General features: G+C 45.2%; 1 protein-coding gene across 1 annotated transcript in view; it reads left to right on the forward strand.

Moving 5' to 3' along the window:
• Window positions 1-27,090, forward strand: part of DOCK3 (dedicator of cytokinesis 3) — a 357,395-nt gene that overhangs the window by 227,707 nt on the left and 102,598 nt on the right. The window contains exons 18-24 of the mRNA XM_029912574.1: window positions 90-173; window positions 566-666; window positions 2,218-2,299; window positions 11,929-12,099; window positions 17,254-17,446; window positions 21,298-21,425; window positions 22,778-22,924. Of these exons, the coding sequence (XP_029768434.1) occupies window positions 90-173; window positions 566-666; window positions 2,218-2,299; window positions 11,929-12,099; window positions 17,254-17,446; window positions 21,298-21,425; window positions 22,778-22,924 (906 nt within the window). The remainder of the gene's footprint in view (window positions 1-89; window positions 174-565; window positions 667-2,217; window positions 2,300-11,928; window positions 12,100-17,253; window positions 17,447-21,297; window positions 21,426-22,777; window positions 22,925-27,090) is intronic.

Consider the following 27,090-nt stretch of genomic DNA (forward strand, 5'->3'; position numbering starts at 1 on the left):
AAAGTATGACACATCTGAGAATAAAAGCAGTGCTATTGAATGTAAGCAGGGTTTGTAGATTTAAATTCTGTCTCTTCCTACCATTTCAGTTCTTGCAAGATATTCTAGACACGTTATTTGTGATTTTGGATGACAATACAGAAAAGTATGGCCTGTTGGTCTTCCAGTCATTGGTAAGTAACCCCATCCCATTAAATTAGTACTTTTCTTTCCCTGGTGGTCAGTATTTCCCGTGCTCTTATTACCTTACCACCATGCCTTATTGCTATTATCTTATTACCTTAAAACGTATGAGAGATTCAGCTGGAGGTTCTACACCTGTACTTTTTTGTAACGTTATTGGGTGCAAGGAGTAGGATAACCATAGCCAAAATATGAGGAGAGAAGGATTACATCGATCAGTATGGGAGGGGCAAACAATAAGTCAAAGAGGAGCATTTCCATTATCAGCATATGAAAAAAAGCATTAACATCTGATTGTTTCTTAGCCTGTTTAGCTTGTTCATTTAATCCGAGGTGACGTGCAGTTTGCTTTGTTATGGGTTCCCTTCTCTATCTTCCGCAGGTGTTCATCATAAATCTGCTACGTGACAGCAAATATTTCCATTTCCGACCTGTTATGGATATGTACATTCAGAAACACTTTGCAGGAGCACTGGCTTACAAGTAGGTTGTGTTTCGTCATCACTTCATACAGTAACACTCTCAGACTTTTGAGTCGTATGGGCACCAGAGTCATAACTTTTACAGTAGCAGAGTAAAAATTGTAGCATGACTTCTAAATCTAACCACAGAGAGAGGCTGCTGAATGTCATGCCAGTCCTAGTCCCAGTCTTAGCCTGCAGGGGCTAGGAATGCTGTGAAGTGAGGAAGCACTTCATGTCACTCAGCAGCAACCAATTAGAAGCTGTGTTGATTGATGGGCCCCACAGAGCATCTACCCTTCCTATACTAGAAGGATGCTGGCTACTTGAGGCCTGCATGAAACTTAAGCAGGGATCATGGAAATGATTCTTACATTTCTTATCGGGAGTGCATCTATTAGCACAAGACTAATAGCCTCCACTTTAGGGAGACAAATCACCTATTCCCTAATACCTTTTCCTATGGCTAGTTTCAAAGAAGAGGGCAAGTATTCAGATTAGATCAAGGTATGCTGTTCTGTGAGATTAAAGGCAGAATGTTCATTTCAATAGAGAATTAGAAAATTAATTTCCATTAACAGTCAAAAGAGTGGTGAGCCTTATTTTCCAGTATATTACAATGAAATGTTACTTCGTGAGTCAGATTTAGAAAGCAGTAGCAATTATCAGCCAGGATTGTAATCTACCTTTTTTCCAAATTGCTTCTTGTGCATAATTTAGTGGCTCCCAAACTGGATCAAAATAAAGTGAAGACAATAATCTTCCAGCTCCATCATTCTTGGTCCTGGTATTATAGCAGACTCAAGCTATAGTGTATTGAAAAAAATCTTAAATAGGTTACATTAAAAATGTTCTTTTAAAACAATTTGGAAACTGTATGCTTGGTATGGGATCACAAAGCACAGTGAAGTTCAGAATGATGAGAAAACAGTTTCACAATTTTTAATAATCAGTGTCATCTTTGATCTAAGGAAAATGTTATTTGCAGTTCTACTTTCTTCTGATAAGGTGGCATCTAAACAAACTTGTTCTTAAGCATATGTAATACCTCAGGGCATTCTAAACAGTCTTGTGCACTTTAGGAAATTAGATGAAGGTATTGTCTCTATGTTTTTACATAAGTTGGTCTCTTCCAGTTTCAAACAGTTTCTGAAAATTGCTTATCTATAAGAGCCTTACTCAGATTGCTTAGCCAAAGAGAAATACTACATGTATTTTATTTTCTGTAAACTGATTGTTTTCTTTGTTTGAAGTGATTTGTTATAACCCCTTTTTGATTCTTTGTTTCTTGCCATCTGAATTAATTATGGAGGGAGAGTTATTTTTTGGTGTCAGAAATTTTTTTTACATTTAAATTAATGTATATGTCATTACTGTAAAGTTGGTTGTTTAGACTAATATGCCTAATTATTAGAATTGAGTAACAAGAGAGCACATTGCATTTCTTGCTGTCTAAGGAAACAACTGCCAAGTCGTTTAAAAAAAAAACAAAACAAAAAAAACCCAGAAGGTTTCAGGGTAGGTCACTTTCAGTTAATTGCTTGATGTTTCTATCAATGTGTCTCCTACTCAGAGAACTGATCCGATGTTTGAAGTGGTACATGGACCGATCAGCTGAGCTTGTACGACAAGATCATATCCAGGAAGCAATGAGGGTATGTGTTTGTTGTAAATACCTGTATGTTCAATGTGGCTGTGGCTTCTACACAGCTGAGGCTGCTCTAAGGCACATGAAACCTGGTCTTGAACAGATTTCCAGTACTCATTTGTCCAGAGTAAATTTCAGCTTTTTGTCAAAAACTGCCCAAATTCTAATCTTAAGGTGCAGAGGGCCAGTACAAGGTCTATGCCTTCTTAACTCCTACCAAAACCCTATTTTGTGGATTTAAGTGGTATTTTTGTGGGGCACTGACCTTGTGCTGGCCCTCTGCACAGTAGTAAATTTCACCTTTATAGAAGTAACATTTTATAGTGATTAGAGCACAGACTGGGAGTCTGTAGTTCTGGTTTTTATTTCTGGCAGTGACACAGACTGGATGAAGCTCTAGAATATTTTAACAGTAAATGGACCTTTGAGTGGACCATGGTGATGACAGATACCATCCCATAGAACATAGACTCATAGACTCATAGACTTAAAGGTCAGAAGGGACCATTATGGTCATCTAGTCTGACCTCCCGCATGATGCAGGCCACAAAAGCTGACCCACCCACTTTCCCTTTACTCAGCTGTTGAAGTGTCCAGATCGTGATTTAAAGACTTCAAGTCGCAGAGAATCCTCCAGCTTGCGACCCCTGCCCAATGCTGCGGAGGAAGGCGAAAAACCTCCAGGGCCTCTGCCAATCTACCCTGGAGGAAAATTCCTTCCCGACCCCAAATATGGCGATCAGTAGAACCCCGAGCATACAGGCAAGATTCTCTAGCCAGACCCACATTTTACCAGCGATGGCACTTTATTACCTAATTGACTAAAATCACGTTATCCCATTAAACCATTCCCTCCATAAACTTATCTAGCCTAATCTTGAAGCCAGAGAGGTCTTTCGCCCCCACCGTTTCCCTCGGAAGGCTGTTCCAAAATTTCACCCCTCTGATGGTTAGAAACCTTCGTCTAATTTCAAGCCTAAACTTCCCCACGGCCAGTTTATATCCATTCGTTCTCGTGTCCACATTAGTACTGAGCTGAAATAATTCCTCTCCCTCCCTGGTATTTATCCCTTTGATGTATTTAAAGAGAGCAATCATATCCCCCCTCAGCCTTCTTTTGGTTAGGCTAAACAAACCGAGCTCCTCGAGTCTCCTTTCATAGGAAAGGTTTTCCATTCCTCGGATCATCCTAGTGGCCCTTCTCTGTACCTGTTCCAGTTTGAATTCATCCTTTTTAAACATAGGAGACCAGAACTGCACACAGTACTCCAAATGAGGTCTCACCAGCGCCTTGTATAACGGAAGGAGCACCTCCTTGCCCCTACTAGAAATACCTCGCCTAATGCATCCCAAGATCGCATTAGCTTTTTTAACAGCCGCGTCACATTGCCGGCTCATAGTCATCCTGCGATCAACCAGGACTCCGAGGTCCTTCTCCTCCTCCGTCACTTCTAACCGATGCGTCCCCAGCTTGTAACTAAAATTCTTGTTAGTCATCCCTAAATGCATCACCTTACACTTCTCACTATTAAATCTCATCCTATTATTATTACTCCAATTTACAAGGTCATCTAAGTCTCCCTGCAGAATATCCCGATCCTTCTCCGAATTAGCAATACCTCCCAACTTTGTGTCATCCGCAAACTTTATCAGCCCACTCCTACATTCGGTTCCGAGGTCAGTAATAAATAGATTAAATAAAATCGGACCCAAAACCGAACCTTGAGGAACCCCACTGGTGACCTCCCTCCAACCTGACAGTTCCCCTTTCAGTACTACCCGCTGCAGTCTCCCCTTTAACCAGTTCTTTATCCACCTCTGGATTTTCATATCGATCCCCATCTTTTCTAGTTTAACCAATAATTCCTCATGCGGTACCGTATCAAACGCTTTACTAAAATCTAGGTATATTAGATCCACCGCATTCCCTTTATCTAGAAGGTCCGTTACTTTCTCAAAGAAGGAGATCAGGTTGGTTTGGCACGATCTACCTTTCGTAAACCCATGTTGTAAACTGTCCCAATTACCATTCAACTCAAGGCCCTTAACTACTTTCTCCTTCAAAATTTTTTCCAAGACCTTGCATACTACAGATGTTAAACTAACAGGCCTGTAGTTACCCGGGTCACTTTTTTTCCCCTTCTTGAAAATAGGAACTACGTTAGCTATTTTCCAGTCCAACGGTACCACCCCCGAGTTTACAGATTCATTAAAAATTATCGCTAAGGGGCTTGCAATTTCTTGCGCCACTTCCTTCAATATTCTAGGATGAAGATCATCCGGTCCGCCCGATTTGGTCCCGTTTAGCTGCTGAAGTTTAGCTTCCACCTCTAATACTGTAATGTCATTCCCTCCTTCTTTATTCCCCTCTGTCCTGCTCCCTCTATTCCTAAGCCCTTCATTAGCCTTATTAAAGACCGATGCAAAATATTCATTTAGATATTGTGCCATGCCTAGGTTATCCTTAATCTCCACTCCATCTACATTCTTCAGCGGTCCCACTTCCTCTTTCTTTGTTTTCTTCCTATTTATATGGCTATAAAACCTCTTACTATTTGATTTAATTCCCCTCGCATGGATCAGTTGTCAATGAACAGTGCGTGATTTTGAAGGAAATCACAGCTTCCCATCCCTGTGTGTGAACCAGGGGAATAGTTTTTGTACTAGTTCAGTTCCACAGAAAACAAATAAAATGCTACCTTTTTACTACAATTATAGTATAACAGCAAGAACTCAAAGTCACCAAGATTAAGAGGTTTACTATAGAAAGACCATTGAATTTGGAATTCAGATGTTCACTAGGTGAAGAAACACAAACTTCTTTTTGAGTCGGCCTTTGTTGAACCCAGAGGAATGAAAGTTGGCTTAACTGATATGATCTATTTGAGAACCTTTCATCTTGAGCAGGTCCAACCTTTTTCAGCAGATTCTGGGACAGGCAAACAGAAATATGTCACCCTTTCTCATAAATGACATTTTCAGCTAGTATACACCTTCACATTTATGCTAATGCTGCTCAGATGTTTCAGTAATTGTGGAAAGAGAGAAACAAATTGTTTCTAAGGCTCTGACACAGATCAGGCTTTGAATGCTCATTTTCTTTTGAAGGATGGATAGTTTTATGTCAAAGGCCTATAAGGTCAAGGTCCGTTTGCTGACTTCACATTTTAGAGTTCATTGCTGTGTCTGCATCCTGAACATTAGCTTCAGTTCAGGAGCTATATAAAGCACCTGTATAGAGATGGACCATTATTGCTACCAGCATCATTTCAAGTTGCCTATGTAGCCTTTGGTAGAAGGTTTCACCAAGCAGTAATCCAACGAAGAGTCCACACTTCTGAGTTGCTACTTCTTTAAGTCCCTACGATCACAGGACTGGTATCAGACTTGAAGAAAATGTACTTTATTCCTGAAAAATTATTTTGTTTATTTCTTTGTACTAGTCTGACAGTCTTTCCCTTGCTTTAAATGTTCCCTACCACCTCCTTCAAGCTGTATTTCCAATCTTTTGTGCTTCATAGTGTCTGTGCTGTAAAACAGTAGGATTCATTGAGTATTTGAAGACTATAGCAGAGGACTTTGATGCCACACACACAATTTTGCCTTTGCCGCTTGCAGAAACTTAATTTCCAGTTAGGGACTGAAGTCCCTTTTGTCTCTGTTAATTGTCAGACAATGCCTCCAAGATAATAGCGTTCAAGAAAACAGACGGTTTCAGGGCATTTCAATTGATTTCTACTTCTCTAAGGGCCTTACAGTTTACAACTGTGATTATGTAGACTAACTGAGCCTCTAATGTTTAACATGATTTGTTAGTGTCCATGCACCAGCTTTTCTGCCATCACAGCCATGTGTTTGCATCCACAACTAGTGCTCTGCCTAACTCCATGAGGGCATTCTGGGCAGCCATTGCAGCAATAGCTGCCTGCCTCCAGAAGCATGGGTCTTTTTAAGGACCCCTCTTTTCATAGAGGATTATGGAACATCATATACAAATCCTATAATCCTCTTCCTTGGGTTGCAGTGGCCTTTCCCTTTTATGGAGAATTTCAAGTCACTTCACATTGCTGCATCCTCCAACTTCTGGAATTTGGTGGTTGACAGCCTGGAAGCAAAGCAGGGCAAAAATTGTAATACACTCAGAGCACTCTGTAAAGAAGGAAGATGCAAATGAAGAGGTTTGTTATATTTCCAAACTGGATCACGAGGAAAGTGGTTTCTGGGTCAGGTCAAATGTTATGTGCTAATGAGACAGTGTTGTGTAAATTAAAAGGAAGTTGAACTGTCCCATGTGATCAAGGTTACCACTGTCCCAGAGATAATGGAGGACTTTGAACATTGCGACTTCTCAAACTGTGCTGGGACTATTGATGAATCTCATTTCCCAATTCTTTGTCCTTAAAATCAGTCCACAGATTTCTACAAACATAAATCTTACTGACTGTGGCAAATCTTAGAGAGCAAGTCCTGGAGCTCACACTGGCTGACCAGGCAAGATGCATGATGTGAGAATGTTAAAGCATTCGGCTTGTGGCAGGCAGGAATAGTTCTTCTTAGAGTGCTTGCTCATATCGATTCCAATTAGGTGTGCGTGCGCCACATGCACGATCGGAAGATTTTTACCCTAGCAACACTCGGTGGGTCAGCTGAGGCGCCCCTTGGAGTGGTGCCTTCACGGCGCCGGATATATACTCCGGCCGACCCAGTGCCCCCTCAGTTCCTTCTCACCGCCCGTGATGGTCGTTGGAACTGTGGAGCGCGGCTTAGCTGAACTCCACTTCCCTAGCTTCTAGTGTAGCACTTATTATTAGTTCTTTAGTAGTAGTTAATAGTTAGTGTAAATAGTAGTTGGGGGTAAGGGGCTTCTCCCCTCCCTCCTGGTACCTGGGCTGATGCCTAGGTCCCTGGGTTTCAAACTGTTCTCGGCCTGCCTTAAACCGATGCCTATGGCAGACCCCCATGACTCCTGCTTGAAGTGCCTGAGGGAATCCCATCAATCTGACAAGTGCCGCATTTGTAAGGCATTCAAGCCTTGGACTAAAAAGGAGAGGGACTTTTGCCTGAATCAGCTCCTTATGGAAGTGGCACTTAGCCCAATGTCCTTGGGCTCGCGCCAAGACCCGGTGCCGACTTTGTCGGTTCGAAACGTGCCTGCAGCACCGGAAGGGTCAGCACCACATCCGGACACCGGCAAAGACTCCCGGCACCAGACATCTCCGGCACTCCTACCAGTGCGGCGTCGCTCCCTGTCTCCGGGACCGAAGAAGCAGCACAAGCAATCTGCTGCCCCCTTGCAGTCGCTGGCGCCACCTGTGCCTCCCTCGGAGTCGCATCCCATGTTGGAGTGTCCGGCAAAGGCACCAACCCCGGTACTGTTGACTCCGGCGCCCCAAGGGCCGTCGAGTCCGGTGCACATAAGCTCCCCGGTGTGTACCGTGGTCGAGCTCGGGCTGCCGTCCACTCCGAAGACATTCTCCACGGCGCGTGACCTGATTGCGAAGGTCTTGACTAGGTGAGCGCAGCCTTCGGTACCGCCGGTACGGGCTGTTCCTTCAAAAGGAAAGCCCTTCATGCTGCGCCCTCCGTCGCAGAGTGAGATAGGATGGCACTGATCCCGGTCCTGATCCTGGTCACAGTTCCGATCCATACGCTGGTCTCATTCATGGCACCGCTCGCAGTCCCGGCACCGATTACCATCTTGGCACCAGTCGCACTCGTGGCGCCACTCCACCTCACAAAGATCTACTTCTCGGTACCGGTCCAGCTCCCGGCACCGATCCCGACGCCGGTCTGAGCGCCAACCTACTCGGAGTCGATCCCAGCACCGTTCCACCCATAGATCTTCATCGAGGTCCAGATCCGTCTCCTGGCACCGATATGACTGCTGGTCCCGATCAGGATCACGGTGCCGCTCGAGACCACGGCGCTGATCTCCATCTCCACGGCGCAGTGCAGTACCACATGACAAGGCGACACAGCAAACGCGCTCGGCTCCACCTTGGCTATCCTGCCCCGCCGCGAGGTCATCCCAAGCAGGAAGTGGCTACCACATCCAGGACCAAGATGTGGACGGTGTTAGCCAATGGCAGGATGAGGGCCAGGATCCTGGTCAGGGACCTCCGCGATGATCCTTTTGGACCTCTTGGGCTTACCATCAGGCCCAGGGTGTCCCCTCAGGGGCTTTTTGCTCTGCTCACTTGGAGCCCCTGGTACCGAAGGCCACTGTGAGTTGCCCTCCCCTGGGTGGCTCGGAGGCGACGGCCCTGCCCCCAGTTCAGACCCATGTCCCTAGCATGGTGGACCTAGGGCAGTCGGACCCTCCCCAGCAAGACCTTCCCCAGGACCCATTAGTCCCCGGAGGTATCCTCCTCGTCTTCACCCGATGAGGCAATGGCGGGTATGTCCTCCTCTGGTCCCCCCCACCTATAGACCTCCGTGCCCACCAGGAGGTGCTCTGCAGGGTGGCACAAAACATGAGCCTCGAGGTGGTGGAGATAGAGGATCCTGTAGTGGACATTCTGTCTGCTGACACACCGACCAGAATAGTCTTGCCCTTCATCCAGACTATTCAGGCTAATGCCACTATGATCTGGCAATCTCCGGCCTTTATTCCTCCTACTGCCAAAGGGGTGGAGAGGAAGTATTTGGTCCCCTCCAAAGACTACGAATACTTGTATACTCACCCCCAGCCATGCTCCCTCATTGTACAGTCTGTTAACGAGAGGGAAAGACACGGCCAAGAAGCTCCCGCTTCTAAATTCAAGGACGCTAGACGCCTGGATTTATTCGGGCGCAAAATCTACTCCACTGGCAGCTTGCAGCTCAGAGTGGCTAACCAGCAGGCCCTCTTGAGCTGATACAAATATAATACCTGGAACTCAATGCAGAAGTTCAAAGAGCTTATTCCTCAGGAGTCCAGGGAGGAGTTCGGGGCCCTACTAGAGGAGGGCAAGAAGGTAGCCAGGACATCTTTACAAGCCTCAATAGATGCGGCAGACTCAGCGGCTAGGACTCTAGCCTCGGGCATAGCTATGCGCCGTATTTCATGGCTACAGGTCTCCGGTCTCCCACCGGAACTCCAAGAGACTATATAGGACCTACCCTTTGATGGCCAGGGTCTGTTTTCAGAGAAGACGGACTCCAGGCTTCAGCGTCTGAAGGACAACTGGGCCATCATGTGTTCACTGGGCATGCATACCCCGGTGACGCAATGTAGGCCCTTCCGATCCCAACCGCAGCGCACCTACCCTAACCCCCAGCCGAGACAGGACTTCTTTAGAAGACGAGGCTGGGGTGGTAGGCGGAGACAGTCTGGTCCACAGATGGACCAGAACCAAGGTCTCCCCAAACCATCGGTGAGGCCCAAACAAAATTTTTGAAGGTGTGCCCGAGGGCGGAGCACCAGTCTCGTTCCAGGATCCTTCCCCGCCTTTCAAAAACCGCCTCTGTTTCCTCCGTGCATGGTCCCATATAACGTCAGACCGCTGGGTCCTACGTACAGTGGAAAGTGGATACCGCCTTCAATTTGTTTCCGCCCCCCTTCCACCCTCCCTCTCCGTCCCTCTTCAGGGACTCTTCTCACGAGCAACTCCTTCTACAGGAGGTACGAACGCTCCTAGCTATCGGAGCAATAGAGGAGGTTCCAAGGGAACTGAGGGGCAGGGGGTTTTACTCACGTTATTTCCTAATCCCCAAGGCAAAGGGAGGGCTACGGCCCATCCTGGACCTGCGCAGACTCAACAAATTCATGGTAAGATTGAAGTTCGGCATGGATTCCCTGGGGACCATTATTCCTTTCCTGGAGACTGGTACGCCGCCCTCGACATGAAGGACGCGTACTTCCACATAGTGATTTACCCGCCGCACAGGCGTTTCCTTCACTTTGTGGTCAACCAACAGCACTTCCAATTTACCATCCTTCCCTTCGGTCTATCCACGGCACCAAGGGTCTTTACAAAGTGTATGGCTGTCGTAGCTGCCTCACTCCGTTGACATCGGATCCAAGTGTTTCTGTACCTCGACGACTGGCTCATTCGGGGTCGCTCCAGGGACCAGGTGCAATCTCATGTTCAGTTCACCATGAGCTTGTTCAGACAGCTGGGCCTGCTGCTCAATGTCGGAAAGTCCACTTTGGAGACGACCCAAAGAATAGACTTAATTGGAGCAGTCCTAGATTCGAGACTTGCCAGTGTGTGTCTACCGCACACGTGCTTTCAGTCCTTGGTGAGCATCATCCACGACCTCCAAGACTTCCCGAACTCGACAGTACGGACGTGCCTGGGTCTCCTGGGACACATGGCGTCTTGTACCTTCGTGACCAGACGCGCCAGACTGCGCCTCCATCCACTTCAGGCCTGGCTCTCAACCGTATACCACCCAGGCCGGGACAGCATGGGCACAGTGGTCACGGTACCGCCGGAAGTCTTAACCTCCCTGGACTGGTGGCTGAACCCCAACTCAGTATGCCAAGGGGTACCATTCCATGCCCCACATCCCTCCCTGGCCCTAACCATGGACACATCTCGAAGAACAACAGTTACAAAGGTGAGTAACCATCTTTTTTCCACCAGTAGGGACGTTAATGTGTCTGTGCCAGCTGTGGGGATCCAACCTATCCTTTGCTTCCTTAGACAATGTAGCTATAGTTACCCAGACTATGAGGATGGTATCAAACAGCTACTACTTCAGCCATTCCAAAACAGAAGACTGAAGGGAAAGGGGAGGTGCCTACTGAAGCAAAATGGCACGGCCTGAAATAAATTTCATTGCTGCTGCTTGTGTACTCCATGTGATCAGAATGGAGAGCACTATGTTTTCATATGGGATACTGGCACTCAGTTCTACCCATTTTCTCAGCTAGCTGGGAGTCCTGTGATTACTATTGCTGATCATGCTGGGCTAGTTAGCATAATAAAGGGTGCCACAGAAGCACAAGCATCAGTAGGGGCTAGCCACCCCAAGTACATGCCTAGCATATTATGCCATCTTGGGTATCTCTACACAGCAATCAGTAGTGTGACTGCAGCACATGTAGATATACCTAAGCTAGCTTTGATCTGGCTAGCTTGAATATCAATAGCAGTGAAGCTGCAGCAGCAGGAGCTATACAAGCCCACCCATGACCCTGGTATTTACTCAAGTGGCTAGCCTATGCAGCTACAGTATCATTGCTATCTTTTCTAGGAACAAAAGATGTATTCTCAACTCAAGTTAGTTAACTCAGGGTAAAATCCTGTTGAAGACAAAGTAGTTTGTAGTTCTCATGTGAGTTTGAAAGTTGACTGAAAGACTAGGCTCCCCCATAGTTTTTAGCTCAGCCGTCTAACTTGCATGAAAACTACCTACTGTATTTTGTTCACTAGGATTTTGCCTTAATTCAGTTAACTTGAATTAAGAACAGAACTTTTATCCTAGTGAGAGATTTCCATAGTGAAGATTGTTGATGAGGAGGGAACACTTAGCTACAAGCAGGTTATATATAACTGTGTTTTAATTTACACAACCTGTTTTTCTTTCCCTGTTCTCCGTGAATGAAGAATTCCATTATTAATAATGTTATTAAAATCTTCCTGGCTCTCTTTAAAGCTCCCTTATCCCTCTCTTTCTGTTACTCTCATTCCTCTCTTATTCATTAAGGCCTTGGAATATCTTTTCAAGTTCATTGTCCAATCTCGGATCCTTTACTCAAGAGCTACTTGTGGAATGGAGGAGGAACAATTTCGCTCCAGTATCCAAGAGCTTTTCCAGTCCATCAGATTCGTGCTCAGCTTGGACAGCAGGAGCTCAGAGACTCTCATCTTCACACAGGTTAGCTATTTTCTATATTCAAATACTGGAAGTGCAGAGGCAGCTATTTTGTGCACAAGCAACATATTCATCCAATAGTTAAGAGCCATAATTTGTGCTCTTTTACAGGCTGATTTTACAGAAACAAGTGACATAGTTGCACAGTAATTTTAGATGCAGAACAGCTGGGCAGTTTTACAGTGAAGAAGGGAGACAAATGTATTGTCATGTTATGTGGTTAGAGTAGACATTCCATATTCTTTTTGTTTTTATGTTAAGTGTCTCATTCATAAGCATGTCTCAGAATTGGCACAGAGGAATTTTAATTTATTAGTCACAAAGAAAAGTAACAGCTCAAGTCAATACAGTAGGTCACAGCAGCTGCGCATAATGGAAAAGTTCTGATTGATGTGTAGTTAACTAGGAAACCCTAGAAAAATTCACATCCTCAGTTCACCATCACTACTGGAATCAACTGTGGATTGACTACAACCGTATTATGATATCCTTATTCATTTTTGGTAGTGCCTTACTCTGCAAACAGTCCCATTGACTTCAGTGGAAGTTCACATAAGGTAAGACGCTCCTCAGTGTGAGTAAGGATGTCACAGTCTGGCTCTGAGTTATTGTAAGGATCACTATACGAACATTTAAAACTTAACACTTTACACAGTAGGATCTTTTGTGGTATGTACATACCCTAGCTCAGAGGCTCTCAAATTGTGATTTGCATAAAGCTGACTGGTAATGTGGTGCTGGTTCTCAACATTCTCTGTTGTTAAAATGCAATAAAAGACAGTTACAGATACATTTAATATTGTCCTAATAGGATTTTCCATGGAAGCAATTGCTGTAGTTGTCACAATAAAGTTTAATTATCCCAGTGGGAGGGAAAGTGGTCAGCAAAACAATCTCTCTCTCAAGATGTGGTCCACATTATGAAAAAGTTTGAGAACCACTGCTGCAGTCTTTGGTTTAATCACTTAGCAAGAGTATGGACCAGGGTCATCAGAAATCACTGCAACTTTCTACCGGAAAACTGACATTCAGGGAAAAATAGAGTCTGGGGAAACTATTCTTTTGTTTTTCATTTGGGCTATTGTAAATACATAAGGGAAACTGAACTGAGGACAGGATAGTTCTCTCTCTTTTTTGCCCTGTGTTACTACTGTCTTTCGAAATGTCTTCACTTCAGGCATTTGTATATTTATAAAACCTGTCCTGTTTAATATTTGAAAAGTTTACTTTTTGTTTCCCACTTGCCATTGTGTTGCCCCTTCGACCCTCATTGCCCCATAGGCCCCTCAGCCTGGAGGACAGGTGAGCGGAGCTGGGACATGTGCCCCACAAAAGTGTGGTGGTACTTCAAGGCCGTCGTTTAATTCTGTAAGTAATAATAACTTTGCCTGCACCACTCTTTCATCATGGATGTGCCCCGTGACTCTCCTTTCCCTACCCAAATCCATCTTTTCCTGCATATAATCTTGGAGTGCAGTGTACAACTGTTCAGGGTTTTTTTTGAAAATAGGGAAAGAGATGTGGAATATTCTGGTAATGGATTGAACATGTAGGATTTCAAACACTGAAAATACAGTACAAGTGGTCATCAATACCTACGTGAGTCAACTTGTTCGGGAGAAACAACAATGAGAGGAAAAAATATATCCAATCAGTCATGAAAGAGAACAGATATTGGATCTTATTCATCCTTCAGTAAACAAGATATATTTAATAGCTACATGGTCATGAAAAACAATGACGAGAAGGAAAATATTTTAGATCCAATATTGAAAGAGAAGAGATATTGGATCTTATGCATCCTTCATTATAAAGGATGCTTGCCTTAACATATTAATAATCAGGAGAAGCAATGGTTGGAGAGAAGATATTTTAGACAAATGATGAAAGAGAAGACTTACTTGGACCTTGCTTATCCTTTCTGCTTGTACCAGGATGATTGTGACAAATGGCAATTTACAAGTTCAAGCCTTTTGTTATAATGATTAGGTTCTTTAAGTGCATGTATCTGTAACAAGGTTGGGACTCACCACCGCGGCGCCTCCTACTGGTTACTCCGGAAATTAGCTCAGTCCAGTGGAGCACCCCCTCTCGGTGGTATCCCGCCCGTTGTCTTGCCCTCGGTTGGCTTCTGAGCCCACATTGCTCACCAACTCGCGGCGTCCTCTTCCGGACCACTGCCCTCCAGCAGTGCCCCTTAGTCCTTCCACACCCCCTTCCGGGGGGGGGGGGGGGGGTGTCAATCAGCAGTCTCTATGTCCAGTCACCGTGGTCAACCACACACCCCAAAGTCTAATTCCTCCTGTCAGGGATCTGGCGCGGTCTATAATTGCCGCTCCCTACTGCCAATGACTGGGTGTCCTGCAAGGGGGGGAAGAGGGGGACCCAGGCCCGCCCACTACTCTGGGTCCCGGCCCAGGGACCCTCTGGCGGCCGCCTCGCTGTCCTCCTTCTCTCCCCTCCGTCTGTCTACTTCCCTGGGCTGCTTCCCCTACGGCCCCTTGCACCCGCTAGACCCTTCTCTTCAGGGCCTGCAGCCTGGCAGGCCTCAGGCTAGAGCTCCTCTCTGAGCCTGGCCAGCACTGCGCTGTCTGCAGTGCTAGTCTCCCTGCTCTGGAGACAGACCTTCCCCTGTCAAAGGCCTGGGACAGACTGACTCTCCGCTCTCTGAGCAGCCTTCTTATAGGGCTGAGCCTGGCCCTGATTGGCTGTCTCCAACCTGGGCCCTGATTGGCTCTCAATAAGCTCTTCTCCCATTGGCTCCCTGTCTGCGCAGGCCCACTGGCCTGCTGCAGCCCATACTCTCAGGGAGTGGAGCAGCCACCCCACTACAGTATCATTGTATGATAGTAACGCTAGTCCAGTGCTTGTCTGTTGGATATTTCATAGCAATACTGATCCAGTACTGTTCTAGCAAAGACTTAAATCTACTGGTGAAGATGGTTATTTAGAACAGTCCTGTTCCTGTTTCATTGTTTATATTTTCATACACTGATCCAAAGTTAGGTCTTTTGAGTGAATAAAAAGCAACCCAGATAACTGGAAAACTATTAAGCCATGACAGAAATGCTCAAGGCCTTAGCAAAAATCTTTCTTCACACTTCTCCTTTCACCCAGGATGTCAGAGATCTCTCTCTCCATGCTTCTTTCCCGACCATCACAGTGAAATTGATTCTGCCCTCTTTCCAGTTCAATGATCTGACAAGAGCAATATACCAGACCATTGCAGATACTTGTACAGAGAGCAGCTATACCCTTCTAAGAATTAATAAACCATCACAGAGATCCCGCAGGTTATCTAGCATATTATTGAACTATTACTAGGTTTCCTAAATCATTACAGAAATCCTCCCACTCAGAAGAAAGATTTATAGGCAGGCTTCAGGCAAACTGTTGCAAGAATACCCAGGGCCATAATACTGATATCTCAGGCCATTATCCCAAAGGCTGTCACAGACCTCCCAAAATTAGTCTACAGAATCATCAGATTATCACAGAGATAAACTGATGTAGAGATTCACAGCCTCGTAATAGCCTTCAAAGAGATACCTTGAAATATTTCAAAACTCTCAGATTGTTATTAGTTTAATTAAACATCTATATGTTGCATGTGATGGCACTTGTAAGCACTTTAGGCCACTATGTAATCAAAAAGATGCTGGGGGAGATAACAGGCAAGAGAAATGGAGGAAGGGGTAAAGGAATATAGAGAATGTTACGGACTGTACAGGACAAATTGTTAGTTCTAAAAGGCTTTTGTTTTTATTTTATTCATAATTGCATTTTTTATTTTTATTGTGTAAGGGACATTAGCTAGAGGATCATTGTTTGTTGGAAGGATTGTGGATAAAGGTGTTTTGAAGAGGGAAATTGTGTGGTGTATAGGATCAGGGAAGACATTCCAAGTCTAGGGGCCAGCATGAGAAAAGGCACAGAAGTACTTCTGGGAGAAAAGAAAAAGTTTGTGGAGGGAAGAAAGACTGGTAAAATAGAGGAGAGTGGTGGATAGCCACTCATGAGATGTAGGGAAGAGCAGAGCTGGAAAGAGTCTAACAAATTGAGTTCAGTTATTTTGAAATTTTTACGCAAAGGACTGTAGAGCCAGTTAAGGGATTCATAAAAGGGGATGATATGGTCAAAAAGTGAGTTTCATGGTGACATTTTGGATAGATTGGATAGGAGTGAGGCAGTTGTTGGGAAGACTAGAGAAGAGGTTACAATAGTCCAGGTGGGAGGTTATTAAGACATGCACAGGGATTTTGGATGCACTGTAAAGGAGGAAACAGAAGGATTTTAAAACAGCTTGAATATGAGGGGTAAATGGGAGGAGTTAAGGATAACATCAGGCGTGTGGGCCTGGAGATTGGAAGGGCTCATGGAATTATCTACTATCATGGAGAAGTGAATATGAAGGAAGGACATGAGTGTGAAATGAAGAGTTCTGTTTTTGTTATGTTGAGGTCCTTCCTCCAGTCCAGAGATATCTTCAGGGATAACTCCAAGCTACTGAAGTTATCCCCTTATAACAGAAATAATTTTGCTCTATTATTTGCATGGTATGATGCATAATTTTCATGCAAAAATACCCTGCCTCACTGTTGTAGAAGTACAGTAATATCATGTGTTGGTGGTGCTTTTAAGGATCTCTCCTTATCTTATTTATAAACAACCTTTCAGAATGGTTTGTAAATCTCCCTTATTAAGTTGTTTCAGTGCAAAAAACTTTATAGAAGTTCTTTAACTCAGAAGCACTTTTTTTTTTCATTAAAAGATAAAATAAAAAAAAATATTTGGACCAGTTTGGGATTTTTTTCTGTTTTGTTCTCCTGTCCTTAAAAAACCGTGAGGCTATAATATGGCCAGTACTGTTGTGGGTTTCTTGTTTTTTTAAATCACTCTGTTCTCAACTTATTATATAATATGTTGATATTGCAAAGCTTCAGAACAAAGCACGATCTTACATACCAGAAGTGCTTTGCTTTTGGGAGCTGCATGGTGATACAAAGATAGAATATCAGCCACCATTTTGAATGTAATAGCTTTTTTTCAGACCCATAACTCTGTTTTACCATTGTTTATTTGTATTTCACACAAATATCCCTATTCTTTAGTTACAGAACTCAAAGCTGTCATAGCTTGTTCATTTTCTTTTTTCAGGCTGCTTTACTGAATTCCTTCCCTGCAATCTTTGATGAGCTATTGCAGATGTTCACCGTGCAGGAAGTAGCAGAGTTTGTGAGAGGAACTCTAGGAAGCATGCCCAGTACAGTGCATATCGGACAGTCGATGGATGTAGTTAAGCTGCAATCTATAGCACGCACTGTGGACAGCCGCCTGTTTTCTTTCTCGGGTAAGACAGTAGCATCCATTTGTAACACTTACAGCTGAATGCCCCTGGTAAATCCAGCGAAGTGATAGTAGGATCGTATTGCATTTTTTGCAGCTGCTTTGTGGAGAACCATACAGTGAAGAATACAAATAAACTTGGAGAAATTGTTAGCTATGTTGTACTTCTGGTGTATGTATGCGCTTTATGTATATATTGTTCTACATATATGGAGCTTTTCCTACAGTGAAGAATGTGGTGTACTCTATGTGATATGCGCCCATAAATAAATTTTGTGTGACCACAGATAGTGTAGAAAACATGAGATTTAGGATACAGAACAATACTCTTAACTAGCATATCCATTGATTAAAAACATACTTATTAAGTGATCATTCAATTATTACGATTATCAGTGCTCAAAGGAATACACTGTGCTACATCTCTAGTATTATTTCTTATTACAACTGCATTGAACAAGACACAGATATGAAGACAATCCCTGCCCCAGCAAGCTTGCAGCCCAAAAGACACTCACTGAAAGAGGAGCTGCAATGAGAGACCCAGGAAAGAGTCACTTTAGATATATATTTTTCTTAAAATTCTTAATCTGAACATTTTTATTTTCACATTTATGGGGTTTATAAAAGAAGTGGGTGTTTTGGAGGCATTTGAATGAGGAAAAGGTGAGAGCCTGGTGCACTGAGTTGGGGAGGTCATTCCATGTATAGGGGTCTGCGTGAAAGCAGTTAAGAAGACAGGAGTGGAAGAAGAAAACAAAAGGGTTTTAGATGCTGGCATATTTGGCCAAAGAAAGGGACAGAGAGGAAACACAGTAGACAGTGAGATCCAATAAGCCAGGGCTGAGTCTGCCAGGGCCTTGAAGATGAGGAAGAGAGGATTAAACTTTACTAAAGTGGGTGGCAAGGGGGAACAAGTGAAGCACATCAAAGAGGGCAGTGATGTTGTCTGACTGGCAGGCAATGGATTCTGTTTCTTTAAATACTTTAACCCTATGGGTTAATATATTTTCATTAGGGTTCTAAGGGCTGGAGCTAAGTAAACCTGACTCCTCTCTGTTAGCCTCTCCATTTCCTCCTGCTCCCTTTAACAAGGGATTCCGGCATCCAAAGCCCTCCTTTATCTGCCAACCCTACATCTTCTTAACCTCATTGCATTCTAATGAACAGAAAGCCTCACTGTTCCTTCCTGTTTCAGAGTGGTAGCCGTGTTAATCTGTATCAGCAAAAAGAACGAGGAGTACTTGTGGCACCTTAGAGACTAACAAATTTATTTGAGCATAAGCTTTCGTGGGCTAAAACCCACTTCGTCGGATGCATGCAGTGGAAAATACAGTAGGAAGTTATATATACACAGAGGACATGAAAAAATGGGTGTTGCCATACTAACTATAACGAGAGTAATCAGTTAAGGTGGGCTATTATTAGCAGGAGAAAAAAAACTTTTGTAGTGATAATCAGGATGGCCCATTTCCAACAGTTAACAAGAAGGTGCGAGTAACAGTAGGGGGAAAAATTAGCATGGGGAAATAGGTTTTACTTTGTGTAATGACCCATCCACTCCCAATCTTTATTCAAGCCTAATTTAATGGTGTCCAGTTTGCAAATTAATTCCAATTCTGCAGTTTCTCATTGGTCTGTTTTTGAAGTTTTTTTGTTGGAGTATTGTGACTTTGAGGTCTGTAATCGAGTGATCAGGGAGGTTGAAGTGTTCTCAGACTGGTTTTTGAATGTTATAATTCTTGACGTCTGATTTGTGTCCATTTATTCTTTTGCATAGAGACTGTCCGGTTTGGCCAATGTACATGGCAGAGGGGCATTGCTGGCACACGATGGCATATATCACACTGGTAGATGTGCAGGTGTTCCTCTTCCTACTGGCCTGTTTTCCTTGCACCTATCCGCTCAAACTTGTGGCTGCCTTTGGTGCTGATTTCTATTTTCTCCCAGCACATGAGTCTTTTGCAGCCTTTCTACAGGGGTAAGACCATTGGCCAGGCATACTAGAGGAAGGAATAAGGAAATCCTAGCAGTGAGGAGTATGGGCCAATCAGAACTCACTGCAGACAAGAATCCTGATGTGTGGCCTTGCCTCCCAAAAGCCAGAAAACCTCCCTGCTTCCAACATTGCACCCTTTCCACTATTTTGTGCAATGAATACAGTCAGGTCCTTAAGGTGATGAACCCATAAAGATAAGCTAATTTCCTAAGAATTAAATATATACAGCGTTTGACTCACTGAGCTGCTGTGAAAGCAGCATGAAGTGAACAAAGGGCCACACAGCAGGAAATTAATTCTAGCAAATGGCAATTCACACCTGTTGTTTGCAAGCATATTCACAGTATTCTTACCACTTCAAAAGTTATTTTTCCTCCCTTGGTATCCTGCTGTTAATTAATTTATCTCATTAGACTGACCTCATACTTGGTAAAGCAACCCCCATCCTTTCATGTATTTATACCTGCTCCTGTATTTTTCACTTCATGAATCCGATGAAGTGGGTTCTAGCCCACGAAAGCTTATGCCCAAATAAATTTGTTAGTCTCTAAGATGTTACAAGGACTCCTCGTTGTTTTTACATTCACAGTAGTTAACATCAGGCATGCCATTTAGATGTACCATTAATTCATTGTTTAGTGACTTTGAAATGCATTGCACTGAAAATCTGTTCTGTAGCAATCCCACCAATTAATCAGGCATGCTGTTTATCAGAGGGCCAATTAAGTGAATTCTACTGTATCAGCATCCTATATTAATACTAATTCCTCGGTTTCCACATACAGTAACTCCTCACTTAACGTTGTAGTTATGTTCCTGAAAAATGTGACTTTAAGCGAAACGATGTTAAGCGAATCCAATTTCCCCATAAGAATTAATGTAAATGAGGAGGTTAGGTTCCAGGGAAAAAATTTTCACCAGACAAAAGACTATATATATATATACACACAGTATAAGTTTTAAACAAACAATTTAATACTGGTACACAGTGATGATGATTGTGAAGCTTGGTTGAGGTGGAGGAGTCAGAGGGTGGGATATTCCCAGTACCTTACTGCTAAATGATGAACTAGCAATTGGCTGAGCCCTCAAGGGTTAATTCTCACACTCTACTGTACAACGCAGCAGGAAAGGAGGGAGGGCAGACAGAGACAGAGACACACACCGTGTGTGTGTGTGTGTGTGTGAGAGAGAGAGAGAGAGAGAGAGATGCGCATTTCCCCTTTAAGTATGGAGAGGGGGGTCAGAAGTACACTGCCTTGTTAATTAGATCAGCAAGCTGAGACCAGACCGCAGCTGCTGCTGCCTGGAAGCTCCCTCTGTTGTGTGTCCCCCCTGCTCTATGGAAGATGGGGTAAGCGGGGTGCAGGAGCAGGGGGGAGGGGGACACCCTGACATTAGCCCCCCTCTTCTTCCCCCCCACACAGCAAGCAGGAGTCTCGGGGAGCAGCTCCAAGGCAGAGTGCAGGAGCAGCACATGGCAGTGGGGGGAGGGACAGCTGCAATTGCTAGCCTGCTGGGCAGCTGCTGCACAGGGAACTTAGGGGAGCGGGGAGCTGATAGGAAGAGCTGACTGGGGGGTTGTTGGTCCACCTGGTTCCAACCACCCACCAGCTACCTCCACCGGGCTGCTCTTCCTGCAAGCAGTGGACAAAGCAGGCGGCTGCCAAATGACATTAGAAGGGAGCATTGCACAACTTTAAACGAGCATGTTCCCTAATTGATCAGCAACGAAACAACGTTAACCGGGACGGCTTTAAGTGAGGAGTTACTGTACAAAGTTTTTAGATAATATCAAGGTTGCTGAAATTCAGGTCTGTCCTAGAATAATTCTGAGTCTTGTTTCCCTCTTTTAGAATCTCGGCGAATCTTGCTCCCTGTGGTTCTTCATCACATTCACCTTCATCTGAGACAGCAGAAGGAGTTACTCATCTGCTCTGGGATCCTCAGTAGTATCTTCTCCATTATCAAGGCCAGCTCCTTGGTAATCTGCCCACCTGTCTTCTCCATTCCAACAGTAAATTACTGAAGCACAATCTGAGATAGTTTCTATTGGATATATATCTTTTTCAGTGAATCTTTTTATAACAGAACTCTAACTTTATTAGCAGCAAGAGAATTCCTTAACTGAACGACCGCCTTTGTGTGTATGACTCATAGCATTCTGGTTACAGCATGTTCTTGTTGTGAAAACACACACACACACACACACACACCTCAGACAAACCCAGCAAGACTGACACTGTTTAATTTTCTTCACCCTAGCCTGGAACTCACTTATCTGTGGTGCTCAAAAGCCCTACCCAGTCCTGTCACTTGCAGTTCTGTAGGAGACAGTAACTAGCACTTTATCGTGAATGTTAAGAGAACGCTGTAAAATTATCTAATCAATGAAATCATGCTTATTTTCAGAAATTGCTGCTGATTTAAACAGCTGACTTTGATCTTTAGGATACTCTTATCTCAAATGCCACCTCAGTCGTTTTTTAAAATGTTCACAGTTTGATTACAAATATTTGCACTGTAAAAAACAAACTAAATAATATTTTTCAATTCATCTAATACAAGTACTGTAATGCAATCTCTTTATTATGAAAATTGAACTTACAAATGTAGAATTATTTACAAAAAAACTGCATTCAAAAGTAAAACAATGTATAACTTTAGAGTCTACAAATCCACTCAGTCCTACTTCAGCCAATCGCTCAGACAAACAAGTTTGGTTACAATTTACAGGAGACAATGCTTCCCACTTCTTGTTTACAATGTCACCAGAAAGTGAGAACAGGCATTCACATGGTACTGTTGTAGCTGTCGTCGCAAGACATTTACATGCCAGAGGTGCTAAAGGTTCATATGTCCCTTCATGCTTCAACAACCATTCCAGAGGACATGCGTCCATGCTGATGACGGGTTCTGCTCGATAACGATCCAAAGCAGAACGGTCTGACACATGTTCATTTTCATCATCTGAGTCAGATGCCACCAGCAGAAAGTTGATTTTCTTTTTTGGTGGTTCGGGTTCTGTAGTTTTCACATCTGAGTGTTGCTCTTTTAAGACTTCTGAAAGCATGCTCCACAACTCGTCCCTCTCAGATTTTGGATGGCACTTCAGATTCTTAAACTTTGGGTCGAGTGCTGTAACTATTTTTAGAAATCTCACATTGGGACCCTCTTTGCGTTTTGTCAAATCTGCTGTGGAAGTGTTCTTAAAACAAACGTGCTGGATCATCATCCGAGACTGCTATAACATGAAATATTGGTTGGAGCTGCACATTTGGCTTGCCATTTCTGTCCTCAGCTACTAATTGTCTGTTTTCTTACTGCTCACTGTAGGAGGCAGATGTAGTGGAGGAGGTTGAGATGATGGTGGAGAGCCTCCTGGATGTACTTTTACAGACTCTGCTTACTATCATGAGTAAATCGCAGTCTCAGGAGGCGGTAAGAGGGCAGCGTTGCCCGCAGTGCACAGCCGAAATCACTGTTAGTAACTAACAATCAGGTTCTATTTCCTGCTTCTCTAACGTTCAGCTCCCTTTATCCCACTCCCTCACAACCACCTACACAACATTACCATCTCTCCTGCATGAACGATCACAGCTTTCTCTCCTTTCCTTCCCACTCATGAATCCATTCCTTCCACTCTGAAAAAAATCTGTCACAATGTACTAGTCAGGCTGCTTCACGTTTACATCAACAACTGATGGGGCCCAGAAAGCTTTCCTGCTTGCTATAGTTACTGTCTTGGATTATATTTGAAGTTATGATTGCAAATTATCATTCGGTAGTCTTTGGCAGATGCCAATTAGGTGATGATTTAGGGCTCCACCTCTAAATGGGCACCAAAATAGCATTGGGAATATCATGATTGCTCACCAGCAGGCCAGTGCCATTCACTTCAGTTCCTGGAGAGATTCTGCTCAACTGATCCACACTTATCACTTCCCACAAATGAAACAGGTGCATCCTTCTGGAGAAGGAAATAACAGATAGGGAATCGAGTGTGTTGCTGAGCTGGGTGGGAGGAAAGGAGCAAAGAGAGATGAAGATAGCACCAAACCTGATCTTTGCAAAGGGTGCTAACACGCTTACAGCTGGCCCAAATTACTCAGCAGCATGGGCAGGAGCGGCGCCAGGGTTTTTGGCGTCCTAGGCGGGGGTCCTTCCGCGCTCCCGGTCGTCATCGGCAATTCTGCAGCAGGGGGGGTCCTTCCGCGCTCCCGGTCTTCGGGGCACTTCGGTGGTGGGTCCCGGAGCGAGTGAAGGACCCGCCGCAGAATTGCCGCCGAAGACCTGGAGCGCGGAAGGATCCCCTGCTGCTGAATTGCCGCCCCCCCAAATCCTGGCGCCCTAGGCGACCTCCTAGGTCGCCTAAATGGAAGCGCCAGCCCTGAGCATGGGATAAAGAGGGAATGAGAATTCTTCCTTGTCCTTCACTAAAAGATGGGGGAAAGAATAAAATTCCCATCCAGCCTTCTCCCTTCCTGGACTCATTGCACTACATATTCTATCCTAACCCTATTTTTACTTGATTCAAACATTGAGCTGATATCAGCACCACTTGTGTTGTCAATCTGTTCTCCAAAACACTTTCCACCCAGTGTTAATTTTCTTATAAATTGGCTGGGAATTTGAGTGTGTTGAGCAGGTAGATGTACAGTCACTGCCTCCACACTAGGAACAAAGATGTTTCCTAACCTCTTGTTAGCTAAAATGCAGTAACAAACATAAGGTAAATTCCTAATGAAGACAAGGCAGTTTGTAGGGGTGAGTCTAGGGTTTACCTTCACTTGCTAACATGTTACAACCGCAACTGCCTTTTCCTCACTATGATTTTACATTCTTTCGCTTACATCTGTTAGCTAACACATGGTCAGAACACACCTTTTTCTTAATAAAGACAAGGTATTAACGTTAATTGGAGTAGCTCAGAAAAGTTTATAAACATTCCAGAGCATGTGGGCAGAAACCTGAGTCCATCTGAAAAAGGAACTTGCCCAGGACACTCCCAGATATAAAATCTCTTCAGAAACATTCTTCATGAACATTCATATTTAGCACAGTATCTGTAATGTGAGACACAAGATTAGGTACTTCTTAAAAAATCTTTGCAATTGTTTAAAAATAAATTGCTTCAATGGCTTAGAGACACAATTGCTACAAGGAGACATAGTCATAGCAGGAAACTAGTAATGTGGAGACAGATACTATTCCTGACTGCCACTGATTTGCAACCTTACCTTTGACACAATGCCTAACCCTTTTATGCTGTACTCTTCAAATGTGTAAAAATGGGGATTTTTACTCACCTTTGTAAAGCACTTTGAGAGGCTGTGGTGAAAGGAGCTATATAACTGCAAAGCATTATTTACTATGTAAGACCTTGATTTCAGAGCAGCTTCTCCTACATACTGGGAGAGAGAGCCCTTGACTGTCAGTATTGACCATTTAAACTCTGATATTTGTAATAAGTCCTATGAAAAAAAGAGCACACACAGCTGAGCTTCTGAGAGTTTTTGCTATGTATTAACAGGAAATAGAGATAATTTGTCATACAGTATTTTTAATCTCTGCAAATGAACTTCTTTTTCGAGTGCTTGTTCACGTCCATTTCACATTAGGTGTGCGCGCGCCGCGTGCACGGACGTCGAAAACTTTTTTCCTTAGCGGCTGCTGTCGGGTCGGCAGGGGAGCTCCCTAGAGTGGCGTCTCTATGCTGCTGCATATATACCCCTGCTGACCCGACCCCCCTTCAGTTCCTTCTTACTGTCCGTGGTGGCGTTGGAACAACTCTTTCTCTCGCTTGTGAGTGATCCCTTAGCACAGTTGTAGCAGTTATCAGTGGTTAGCAGATATCTGTAGTTAATAGTTACCGGTAGTTAGCACTTCTTTATAGTACATAGTTAAGCTTCCTTTGTTTTAGGTGTCTGGAAGTTGTTTCCAGCACCAGCCCTGGGCTGCGGGGCATGCCGCAGGCCCAAGGGTTTAAGGCTTGTGCCACATGCCGCAAGCCTATGCCAATCAGTGATCCCCACGACTCGTGTCTCCGCTGTTTGGGGGAATTGCACCAGATTGAGCGCTGCAAGATCTGTAAGGCTTTTAAGCCAAGAACCAAGAAAGAAAGAGACTTTCGCCTCAAGCAGTTACTCATGGAGGCCGCGCTGCAACCTACGGCCTCGGACCATCCGGCTTCAGTGCCGGCGTGCTCGGTGTGGAGTGCCCCGGCATCAGTCCGTGATCTGGCGCCGGTGGGGCACCATAAGCATGTGGAACTGAGGCAACAGGACAAGCCCCAGCACCGCTCGACCACTCCAGTATGGTTGAAGGGGCAGCCTAAAGGCGATAGAGGGCGCTCCCCACATAAGAAGGCGGCAATTTCCAAGGGACCAAGCACTCAGAGGGGCAGTGCGGCCCCAGGACATACACTGGCACCGGTGGCTTCGGCGCCACAGGGCCCATTGAGCCCCGGGCTAAGTGGGTTGACCGCAGAAGAAGGGCTGGAAGACATCCTAGAACAACCCTCCACCCCAGACACCTTTGAGGCGGCAAAAGACCTCATCGAGCTGTCGGTGGCAAGCCCCCTCCCTGGCAAGGAGAAGCCTCCGGCACCATCACCAAGGGTGCCATCCAGAGGCAAGCCGGCAATGGTGCACCGCTCGAGGTTACCACCCCGGCACCGCTCCCGGTGCCGGTGCCGGTCCCGGTCGAGCTCAGCCTCTGTGGACTCCCAGTTACCTTTGGCTCAGTGGGACTCGATGGCACTGGAACTGAGCCAGCACACGACCCCGGCTCCGCCGGCGCACCGCTCCCTGGCACTGTCCCTAAGCCGGCACTGAGGGGACATAAGGCCGCAGTCCCCGGCCCCGGGCAGAAGGCAGCGATCCCAGTCCTGAGAGCATCGGTACCGATCCCGGTCCCGGTTGGTGAGGAGCCACTCTCCAGCCTCCCGACGGCACTGTGCCACGGCACCGCCTTGGCCTTTGAGGTCGGCGTCCTTGGAATCCAAGGTCGACTCAGGCCGCTCCAGCTACGCCTGGAGGGCACCGGCTAGCAGGGAGCCCCAGACCGTGTGGCATCCCCAATGGGGCCTGCCAGGACAATGGCCCTTTTGGACACCATGGACCTATCATCAGCAGCAAGGGACCTCCTCCAGAGCTTCAAGGTCCGGCTATTCTGTGCATTGGTCCTGGTCCCCACGCAGACACCCCTCCGCACCCAAGGAGGCTACAGTATCCAGGCCGCCAGATGCTTTTCCGGAACAACAGCAAGCGGAAGCGGCACCAAGCCCGGGGCCGTCCCGGGGACAATCAACCAGGCAGGGCTTGGACATGCCCCCGCCTATGATGAGGAGCAAGAAGAGCAGGTGGAGGAAGCACAGCAGGCCCTCACCTCCTCATCGTCCCCAGACGAAGCTGTGGTGGGCACGGCGGTGTCGGGGCCTCCCCCAATTGACCACAGGGCAGATCAGGAGCTGCTCCGCAGGGTTGCCCAGAACTTGGACCTACGGGCGGAGGAAGCGGTGGAGCAGGAGGATCCTCTGGTGGACATCCTAAGCCCTAAAGGCCCCTCCAGAATTGCACTCCCGCTCATAAAGACAATTCAGTCTAACTACAAGACGGTCTGGCAAACCCCAGCCTCTAGCGCACCGA

Source organism: Terrapene carolina, unplaced genomic scaffold, assembly GCF_002925995.2.
Source record: "Terrapene carolina triunguis isolate 2854851 unplaced genomic scaffold, T_m_triunguis-2.0 Scaffold232, whole genome shotgun sequence".
Classification (NCBI taxonomy): domain Eukaryota; kingdom Metazoa; phylum Chordata; order Testudines; family Emydidae; genus Terrapene; species Terrapene triunguis.